This window comes from Acanthaster planci, linkage group LG17, assembly GCF_054643075.1.
Source record: "Acanthaster planci isolate LZ-2023a linkage group LG17, COTS_SCS, whole genome shotgun sequence".
In the NCBI taxonomy this organism is placed as follows: Eukaryota; Metazoa; Echinodermata; class Asteroidea; order Valvatida; family Acanthasteridae; genus Acanthaster; species Acanthaster planci.
The window spans coordinates 6917475-6928841 of record NC_141793.1 but is presented as its reverse complement, the minus strand read 5'-3'; the positions used below and the strand labels follow the sequence as shown (position 1 = coordinate 6928841).

The window sequence follows — 11367 nt, the reverse complement described above, 5'->3', positions numbered from 1 at the left end:
AATAATTGATGGTATTTTGACTCGCCAACCTACAAAAAAAAATTGCTGCCGGGACGAGCGTGACGACCATGTATTATGTACCGGCTGACAAGGGAAGAGCAACTTATGTCCGACTTGATTGAAGTCTACTGCTCGAGTAGCTCTACCAAGTCACACTGGTCTTTTTTGTGTTACTGCTGATCATCTGTTCGCCCTGCGCGCACGGCGCACGCAGCGTGAGGGTACATTCCACCAAATGGTTGTTTTTCTGCGCGCGAGCTCATTAATATTTTGTGATCCCACAGGATTTTTACAATAAGACAGACCATAATAAGGCGGGATCATAGAAATATTTCTATAAATCCCAAATTTTGGACTGACAGTTTCCATTTCGGGGGTATTTCTTTCACAAAAAGCCCCCAATTGCGGGCCTATTTTGGATAGAGGTGGGCGCTACGTTCAGAAATGAGCGCATTGTTTACCGCTATTCTTCCTTGCAAGGCGAATTAAACAAAAAAGTTGCTGCAAACCCGTACCCCCAGAACAGTGGGATATGACGGCCACTCCGCTCCCCCAAGCCCATTTTTTCCTTAGTATTCAGAACAAAGAGATGTAAGCTACCATACATAGACACCTCAGGGGGAAATGGAGGAGCATTTCCATGGGTAAAATACTAGAAAAGAATCCCTGTTCGTGCTGTGTTAGACGTCACGTAGAGTCAAGGGCGAAAAAAGCTCATTAGCTGTTTCGGGCACCGGTCGAAACAGCAATTGCTTTTGCTTTTCGTTTTTTAAATTTTTTTTTTAATTTCTTCTTTCACATCAAATCCTGTTGCAGCAGTGCCGAGTTTTCACTGCCGTCTCGTGAGGGCGCGCTTCATAAAAAGGCCACGCTTAGCGCTAGCGCCTCGGTGTATACAAGTTAACAGAATTCAGAACCGGGTTTCAAATCAGCAATCATCATACATCCTAGGGGGTTCAGAAGTATTCAGTTGGGTAAGTTATCATTTGAAATCTTTATTCAGTCAAGGCAATTTTCAAGCAAATAATGGAGCCGTTTATATGGGTTATTTATCTAAAATTTACTATGGGTTATTACGCACAAATCATTGCTGGAATACCATGGAGGTAGGAAAAGAACCAACTCATCTCCCGGCGTGCCTTTTCATTCTATTTAGATTGAAGTCATTAGGAGAGTGTAATGATAAAAAGATCTTTATTAAACGTGCTGTTAATTATCTTTGTTTTCTCTTTACTTGAAGCTCACATATATTCAAGGGAGGGACAGCAACTACATACCGGGAGGGTTTTTTCTTGAATTTCTTCTTAAATGCAATAAACCAGATTGCCAACTAAACTTGGAAAATAGTCTACAGAAAATTGGTCCTTCGAGCCGGATGACATCCAGCTAACTAAGAACTGTCAAGTTCAACATGTCTGTCACTACTGAAACCCAAGCTGAAGAAACCCTACATGTTCGTCGGGGGCGTTATCCGCCACATGTTCCGGATCCCCAGGGACATAATCCACATGTACCAGAAGCCCAAGAGCATTATCCGCCACATGTTCCAGAAACCCAAGGGCGTTATCCGCGACATGTTCCCGAAGCCCATGACCACCATATCATACAGCCTTCAAGTTTTCCTCATCAACCAAGTGTTTCTCTGCCCAGGCAACCTGCAGATGCTGATGTGCCCTATACAGGACGACCTCCCTCCATGTACAGCGGGACCTCATGCAGCTCCTCAGCAAGATCATCCAAGTCAAAGATCACAAGACGTCTTGCTGAACAGGAATCACGCAGGAAACTGGAGGAGCTCAGGAGGAAGGCGGAAGAGGAAAGAGCGAAAGTCCAGTTCCAAGCCAAGCAGATGGAAATTCAAATCAACTCAGATTTGAGGCGGGCAGAGATAGAACTAGAAACTGAGAGACTGAGACATGAAATTGATGTAATTTATCAGGAAGAAAAAGACCAAACAAAAGTGGGTGGTCACTCACCAGGGCAGGTGGAGTCAGTTAAAGATAGAACCTTTGCTTGGGTAAATGAAGGGGTAAGTACTTCTGAGCCCTCTGTATCCATGTTGGCTGATATTGGTATGAATACCTCTGTCAATCTTAACGCGCACATGCCCGAGCCTGTACCGTTAATGCAGCACAGCATGGCCATCCCCATGACAAGTGTTAACCCTCGTGAGGCAGCAAGTCAACACACTTCACATGCCATGTCAAGCACATACGTTTCGCACGGGGCGGCAAGCACCTACCTTCCTGGGCCAGCAAGCGCGCACATTTCACATGTCATGTCAGGCGCATACATTTCACACGGGGCGGCAAGCACTCATCCTCCTGGGATAATAAATGCGCCGGTTTCGTGTGTTATGGCAGACTCGTATGTTTCACACTAGGCAGCAGGCGTACAAGTGGCCAGTTCCTTGCCACAAGTCTTTAACCCAAATGCCTCCGTATTTCTTCCTAACACCGTGTTAGTTCAGTCTTTGCCCACAGTTCGTTTGTTCAGTGACATGCCATTTTCCAAGTTCTCACCAACCAGTGGTGCATCCGCCATGGAAAGAGTGGGCAGTCAATCCCCAACCCAGCATGGTGCCCCCAGACAGCAGTCAACCAAGAATGGCAAGGTTCCAGAGCCATCGACCTCAAGAGAGGACACAGGCACTTCCAGTGGTGAAGAACAGGGCGAATCAAGTTCCTCCAATGGTGACGACCCATCAGAGAGTGATAAAGGTAGCAAACATTCACACTGTTCTAAGGGATCTTCCAAGGCTAAGGACAAATCCCCAACTCCTGCTGCCAATGCCAGTAAAGGCCCTGTGACGACTTTCGCAGGCCCGTTTGGCTATGGCTTTGGAATTAGGGATAGCCTCCCCAAGTTGGACATCCCTAAGTTCGACAGTGAGCATGATGTTAGGCAGTATGTAACCTTTAGATCTCTATGGGACAGCATCATGAAAGGCCCCATGCATCAACTGCCAGATGCCACTAAATTCACCTACCTACGAAGTCATCTCGGAGGTCGTCCTCTAGCCATTGCCGACCGTAATCTCATCTTGGGAGATGGAGCATATGCGGCGACAATGAAGCAGTTGCATAAGGCATATGGGGATCCAGCACGAATAGTCCAAGGCCTACTCAATCAGCTAGAGGCCCGTCCTGTCCTTGCGTACAATGATTGGTCTGGACTCCGTGACTTCTCAGATGAGCTGGCCACAGCAGTAGAAACAGCTGAAAAATTGGACTTTGGTGATGAGCTTAAGCACCACCGCTATGCCACTGAGCTTGTCAAAAAATTGCCTGAGAGGCTTCACTCAGAATTCCTGTCCAAAATGTGGAATCAAGGCCATGGTATGAGATACACAGTACATGATCTTAATCGATGGTTAAAGAAGAAGACTGGCCCAGCTAGTTTGATCCTCCTAGAAAAGGCAAGCAAGTCAAAGTCCTCCAGGGAGTCTTCACAATGGCGGAGTCAGGGGCAAAAGAACTCTCCATCCAACCAACCGTATCCATCCAGATCTTACATGGCCAAAGCCAGTCCTCAGTCAGCAGCGACTGCATCAGCAGTCAGAAAGAAGATTGCTACTGAGACCAAGGCCCCGAGTGAAAGCAATGCATCTGCAATGACTCCAGAGAGGATTAGCTGTTTGTATTGCAAAGTCAGAGAATCGGGCCACTACCTCAAAACTTGTCAAAAATTTCAGGGCCTGACAAGAGAACAGAAGGTGCAGTGGTTGAAGACAAACCAACTAGTAAAAAATGTGCAAAGAAACATGAAAAGGAATGTGTGTATCCTAAAACGTGTAAAGAATGCGAAGGTGACCACCGCACCAGCCTCCACGAACTTTCTGAACCCATAGCTAAGGAAGCAGTGATGTGTTCAGGGGTGGGGCCTAGCCCTAGAGTGGACTACAAGCGTGATGTTTTGATTAAAGTTGTGCCACTTACAGTGCATGGGCCTTCAGGTCGCATTGACACCTTTGGCGTGTTGGATGAATGTGCGGAGAGGACAATGGTCCTGCAGTCTTTTGTTGACAAGTTGAATATTCCTGGCCATGAAGAACAACTTTGTATAAGCACTGTGATGGGTGACACCAGCTGGAAGGGAAAATGTGTTGACTTCAAAGTCTCTGCTCGTGGAGACAGTGAAAGGTACAGCATACAGTGTGCTTTCAGTGCCCCAGATGTTCAGCTAGTTGATTACAGTGTGTCTGCAGAGGATCTACAAAACAAGTGGCCTCACTTACGAGGGCTAGCATTGTTTTCGGCCCACAGGGTTCAACCGTCTGTGCTCATCGGTGCGGACCATGTCGAACTCACGCTTTCGTCTGAAGTCCGCTGTGGTCCAAAGTGTAGTTCCCCCGTGGCAGTAAACACCTTGTTTGGCTGGACTGTCCTTGGTCACCAAAGTCTCCAAATCCCTGGTAAAACTTTGGAGGGCCGAGGCATTCTGTTCACATCATGTGCTACACAGCAACCAGACCAGCAGCTGCACCAATTGATGGAGCAATTTATGACAGTTGATAAATTACCACAGGTAAATGAAAAGCAGGTAACCCGCTCGAGGATTGACAAGCTTGCCATCAACATGCTGGAAGAGAACACCAGGGAAGTTGAAGTTGATGGGGTGAAGCGGCTTGAAACTCCACTCTTGTGGAAGCCTAACCACAAGAAACCTTCCAGTCTCCCACAAGCAGTATTGGCATTGGCCCCTCAAACCAGAGGAAGATTGAGGGAAACTCAGAGTTGGCAGATTATTGTTGCACGTACATCCGGAAACTCCAAGACCAGAAACAGGTCAGGGTTCTTGGACTGGTGGATGACTTGTCGGCAGACCAACTACGAGGTTGGTATATTCCATGTCATGTTGTACAAAGTAGTGGGAAAAACCGTCTCGTTTTCAATTGCTCATTTGAGTTTTGAGGCCAGAGCCTCAATCATGAACTGGTTGCCGGCCCCACCTTGGGTCCATCTCTGTTGGATGTTCTCTTACGATTTCGTCAGGGTCGAGTGGCAGTTTCAGGAGATATAACCGCTATGTTTCATCAAGTTAGACTCCGACCGGAAGAGCGACCAATGTTTTGGTTCCTTTGAAAAGATGAGCATGATGACAAATGGGTTGTCATAGAGTGGTTGGTGCTTCCATTCGGGGCTGCATGTAGTCCGTGCTGTGCAACATTTGCCCTTCAGAAAGCTGCTGTGGACCGGGTAGACCAGTATCCACGAGTCCAGTCTGCAATAGAGAAAGAGACCTACGTAGACAACCAGCTGGCAAGTCGAGACACTGAAGAAGAGGCTATCCAACTTGTCCAGAGCACACGCAAATGTTTACAAGAAGTAGGATTCCAGATGGTGAAGTATGCGAGTAGTCACCCCACAGTACTTGAGAGTCTTCCCAATGAGGCTTGTTCAACTCGTCAGGTACAATCGTTGTCACTGGACCCACAGGGGGGCGATCCAGAGCCAGCTCTTGGGCTATGCTGGAACTGGAAGAGTGATGAGCTGTATCACCCAGCCAAGGTTCCAGAACACAATGTGCTGACTAAGCGCATAGCCCTCAGGGCCCTTGCAAGTCAATTTGAACCGTTGGGGGACATTGCACCCTTCACAGCTAGAGCCAAGTTGCTTGTTCGTGATTTGTGGTTAGAAAAGCTGGATTGGGACCAGGGGTAACTGATCCTGGTTTAACTCAGAGATGGGAAGAGTGGTGCACGGAGTTGGAGTATATCCCACAGATACGGTTGTCACGGTGTTAAACACCACCGTCTGTCGAGACAGCCAAGGCGAAGAGGTCCGTACATGTCTTTTGTGATGCTTCAGAGAAGTTGTATGGGGCAGTTGCCTACTTACGTACCGCTGACAGCGTTGGGGAGATCCACACAAGCTTTGTGTTAGCCAAATGCCGGGTAGCACCAAAGCGTCTGCTATCTATGCCACATCTTGAGCTAATGGCAGCTCTCCTTGGTGCCCAACTCGCGCAAGTCGTCCTAGAGGCTCTTACAGTTGATGTTGAGTATACTCGTCGATGTGGAGCGACTCCACCACTGTACTCAGTTGGGTTCAGTCAGAGTCATGCAGGTTCAAGGTTTTCGTTGGAACTCGTGTAGCCGAGATACAAACATTGTCTGAGGGTATGGAGTGGCGCTATGTTCGAAGTGAGGATAACCCTGCTGACGATGTCACCCGCGGCTTACCAGTTTCCAAATTAGGGAAAGGCTCCAGATGGACTGATGGCCCAGGGTGGCTTCATGACCCTCAAGAGGAGTGGCAGAAGGACAGTGCATGTATCTTGGCACAAACTCGTGTCAACTCTATCGTTGAACAAAATGAAATCAAGAGTGTCTTCTGTGGTCTCACAGTGCCTACCTCAGAGGTTGATGTTGACTTTACAGCCTTTTCAAGTTGGACAGAATTGGTCAGTGCAGTTGGAAGGCAGCTGTACCCAGATGATCAGTTGCTGGATGGTATTCTAACTCCAGAACAAACCCAGGAGGTGGAGATTTTGTTGCTTCGAAAGGCACAGAGCGAGACCTTTAAGGAGGAAGTCGGTGCTCTTTTGTCCAATAGGGAGCTGTCTTGAAATAGTCGTCTTCTTGAGTTGGCACCGGAGCTTGACCCAGTTAACAAGCTGATTAGAGTTGGAGGTAGCTCAAGGAAGGCTTCCTCAACAGACACTGCTTTGGTTGAGCCCCATCCAGTTGTTCTTGACCCACACCATCCTGTCACAAAACTCCTGATAAAGGATGCTGATGCCTATTTTAGTCATCAGGCTGGTACTGATCAAGTGTTCGCCCATTTGCGGCGCCGGTTTTGGATCTTGCGGGGGCGCAGTATGGTAAAGGGAATCTTGCATGCTTGCCCAGAATGCCGTCGCTGGCGAGGGACGCCCAGGGTGCCCCGCATGGAAGATCTTCCAGAATGCAAGCTGCGGCTGGAAAAGCCACCCTTCTACTCTACAGGAGTAGACTGTTTTGGGCCCCTGACAGTTAAAATTGGGCGGCGACAGGAAAACCGATGGGGGCTACTCTTCAAATGCATGACCACCCGAGCAGTGCACCTCGATATTCTAGAAAGTCTGGATGCCGATCACTTCTTGATGGCCTACAGGCGCTTCGCCTCTCGCAGAGGAGTTCCCTTTGAACTTCTTAGTGACTGTGGAACAAATTTCAAGGGGGCCAATACAGAAATCGAGCAGACTTTAAAGGCAATGGAGCTGGATATTGTGCAGCGACTTGCCAAGTACAAGGTCAAATTCAAATTTAACCCCCCAATGCGCCCCATTTTGGGTGTACTTGGGAGCGGGAAGTCAGATCAGCCAAAGGAGCTTTAAAGGCAGTACTTGGAGATAGGACCGTAACTGACGCAGTTCTTTGCACAGTGCTAGTGGAGGTTGAGGGTATCCTCAATTCAAAACCTCTGGGATACGCCTCCTCTGAGATTGCTGACGTGGATCCAGTAACTCCAAACATGCTCCTTATGGGGCGATGGGATCTAGCACTTCCGATGGTGGTCTATGACGAGAGAGAGCTGAAGGGTCGCAGGAATTGGCGGCACAGTCAAGTACTAGCCGATCAGTTTTGGCGTCACATTGTTAGGTCCTATCTTCCTAACCTGCAAACCCGCCAGAAATGGCAAAGGGGAGAGGAAAACCTGTCGGAGGGAGATGTTGTGATGATAGCAGATCCCCAGCTCCCAAGGTCTCAGTGGCCAGTGGGGACGATTACACAAGTGTTTCCTGGTGATGACCAGAGAGTGAGGGTAGTCAGTGTTCGAGTCAACGACCGAGAGTACAAACGCCCAGTGGCCCGGCTGGTGCGACTGGCAAAGTATGATGAGGGTGATACTCCTGGTTTGGCCAATCTGTTACTAACCCAAACTCTCATTCCCTTTAGACTTTGTGGCACGAGGAACTGCTTGCTTGAGTAAGAATAAAAAAAAACTGTGTTCTCATCGCAACTGCGTTCTTCAACTTTTTATCGTTTCAACTGAAGTGTTACGTTTTTGCCATTGCCTTAACAGTTAGCAAATTTCTTGGTGAAATTTGGGGGCGGCCATGTTGCAGCAGTGCCGAGTTTTCACGGCCGTCTCGTGAGGGCGCGCTTCATAAAAAGGCCACGCTTAGCGCCAGCGCCTCGGTGTATACAAGTTAACAGAATTCAGAACAGGGTTTCAAATCAGCAATCATCATACATCCTAGGGGGTTCAGAAGTATTCAGTTGGGTAAGTTATCATTTGAAATCTTTATTCAGTCAAGGCCATTTTCAAGCAAATAATGGAGCCGTTTATATGGGTTATTTATCTAAAATTTACTATGGGTTATTACGCACAAATCATTGCTGGAATACCAACTCATCTCCCGGCGTGCCTTTTCATTCTATTTAGATTGAAGTCATTAGGAGAGTGTAATGATAAAAAGATCTTTATTAAACGTGCTGTTAATTATCTTTGTTTTCTCTTACTTGAAGCTCACATATATTCAAGGGAGGGACAGCAACTACATACCGGGAGGGTTTTTTCTTGAATTTCTTCTTAAATGCAACAAACCAGATTGCCAACTAAACTTGGAAAATAGTCTACAAATCCCATTCAATAACATGGGTTTTCGTTCTGAGCAGGACTTCTACCCTTTTGCAATTTTCGATTGACTTAAAATTTAGCAGGTCTTTGGACAATCATCCAAGGATGGTCCTAGAAGAAATTTGTGATGATGACGTCATCACGCAATTTCTTTTTGAATTTGAATATTTAATTTTTCCCCTTGACTTTGTACACGTTTTCAAGCCACTATTTTCAAACCTTCGTAACGTTTGATCGCTGTCTAAGCCAACAGACACCCTAATATATTTATTTCAGCTCGTTGACTTTGTGCACACTTTCAAGGCACAATTTCGAAACCTTTGCGATGTTTGACCGTTATTAAAGTGACAGCCAACAAAGACCCTGATACAAGAATTATTGTAAGTAAATGACGTCATGATGACGCCATCATGTGATTTGATATTGATTTTTCAATATATAATTTAGCCCATTGACTTTGTACACGTTTTCAAGCCAGCATTTGGGTTAGTTTGAGAGGTTTGATCAAATTCAAAGTTGCAGGCAATAAAGACCCTGATGGAAGAATTTTGCTAAATTTATGATGTAAAGATGACGTCATCACCTATTTTCAAATTAATTTTTGGATATTTAACCTTCCCACATAGGTTTTGTACACGTTTTTCGTCGGCCTGTCCTCGGAACTTTGGTCAATCTGAATTATTTCCTTCAATGTACACTTGAAGTCCCTCAAGAAGAGAGGCTCCCTAAAAAAAATTGTTAAAATAACATCATCAGGGGTCACGTGACATGATATTAAAGCTGCAGTTGCCCCAATAGATTTTGTACACGTTTGTTTTAATTCGCAATTATCGATCTTATTGAGGGTAGTCCTGATCTTCGGCTGTACATTACTATGAGAACGAAAAAATAATCATATTTTTTCGTCTTCATTTGATTACATATTCCAGAGTTTTCTTTCAGTTTAAACGCAAATCACATGACATCGTAAAGGAGCAGCTTTTTCGCATTGGTGTTTTCAGTCTATTTACTTGTACACATTTTCAAGCCACTATTTTGAAACCTTCACGATATTTGGTCACTATGAAGGTGACATTGAACAAAGACCCTTGTGCAAGAATTCTTCCAAGAAATGACCTCATGATGATATCATCATGTGATTTACTAGTGATTTTTCAATATTTATATCAGCCCATTGATTTTGTACACATTTTCAAGCCACCATTTGGGCAATTATCAGAGGTTTGATCAACATCAAGTTACACTCAATAAAGACCCTCATGAAAAAACTTTCCTAAAGTTATGACGTCGTGATGATGTCATCACCAAACAGAAAGTTCCGAAACAGCTCAATGGTTGTTGACAACCACGTTCATCTCGTTTTCTTTTCGGTTCGTGGGAGCGGAGCAGACGTCGTCTCCCACAGTTCCGGGGGGTAGGCTAACCCCAATGAAATTGAAGCATACGGTGATCTTCTGGCCATAATCTTGAATTTCCAGTGAAAAAAATGCAGGCCAACCTCTTCACAAGAGTCAACAGGCAGTGCATGCTATCCAATTTTGCACTGTTTTTTGTGGGCGGGTATTTGGTGTTGTGCAACCTGAAGCACGTGAAGGCAGCCATTTTTTATGAATTTTCTCGCCAGATTTCTGACAAATTTTGCAGTTAATCTCTTATTCCGGCCAATAGCATCAAGTCTGTAGACTGTACACTCATTGTCATCCACCCTAGAACCACAGGCATGAAAGTCATGCTCTATTTTGTTACTGCTTGATATATTTCTTACATGACCTCCAAGTATTTTACCATGAGACAAAGATAAGATATGATTCGACTTTTAGCTCAGTTGTGATCGTAAGACAGGAAGATGGTTACATGAACATTGCAACCCGTAGTGGGCATCCCGAAGTTCAATTTTATTCTTTGTTGTAATCAGTAACTTTTTAAAGATTTATTTGTAGATTTAAAACAAAGTAGTGCTACTTGGAGAGGAATGAGCAATCTATGCATTCATTTTCTGCGCATTGAACTCCACCTGCCTTTACTGTGGATCGATCCCTTTATTTAAGGATGTGCGTGGAAAAAAAGCTTTATTTACTTACATTAAGTGATCATGTTTACAGAATTGACTTTTCCATTAATAGTTGGAGTCTGTACTTCAGCCCTTCCCAAACATTTGAGCCATATAAGGAATTTAGTTTGGTTTGTACTTTCCTCTTACATTTCACCGTGGAATGAAGGATCATCGTAGGATTGAATGTGCTGACCTTTAGTTGTGATTCTCCTTTTGTTCTGTGGTTGACACTGGTGAAACTTAAGTTACCGCATCTAAGCTACACTAAACAGAAGCCAGTGCAATTTGTAATGAATACAGGGCCCCAATGGAAACCAGTTTGTAACTTTATGGACATACCCTGGGTAAATAAATAAAATACATAAATACATTGACTTGAAATGGCTGCCAATCCAGCGATAATTAAGTTGATTCGTTATAATGAGACATTTTATATTAGTAATTTATTCTGTAGGGCCTTGGTGTTGGCGCTTGAAGGCCTTAGCCTTGGCCATGATGATAAAAGCTTTTGCTCCAACACTGATATGGATATTGCCTCCACTACCAAACCCAGAATGTCTTCGTTTAATCCACTGGGGTCATTAACTGAGGATGCCAACCTGGTCGGTCTGTGCACCTCTAAACCCTGTGCTGAAAGAAAATGTTTTTACGTGCAGCATACTGAGAAATGTCAAAACTACAGCTACATGTCCTGCAACCAGTTTCTCTTACACATGATATATCAATTTTCTTAATAACCTGTATTCT

At 45.2% G+C, this 11367-nt stretch overlaps 1 protein-coding gene across 2 annotated transcripts; it reads left to right on the top strand.

The window, feature by feature from the left end:
- Positions 1-820: 820 nt before the first annotated feature.
- LOC147796313 (uncharacterized) lies at positions 821-10804 on the top strand. Of its 2 annotated transcripts, XR_015428175.1 has the most exons (3): positions 821-974; positions 1241-8210; positions 8456-10804. XR_015428175.1 is itself a non-coding variant. In XM_087148088.1 (2 exons), the coding sequence occupies exon 2, from the start codon at positions 2501-2503 to the stop codon at positions 3848-3850; it is 1350 nt and encodes a 449-aa protein (XP_087004214.1). In that variant the 5' UTR covers positions 821-974; positions 1241-2500; the 3' UTR covers positions 3851-10804. The 2 variants fall into 2 exon arrangements, 1 of the variants encoding a protein (XP_087004214.1); XM_087148088.1 differs by having other exon boundaries at positions 1241-10804.
- Positions 10805-11367: the final 563 nt, after the last annotated feature.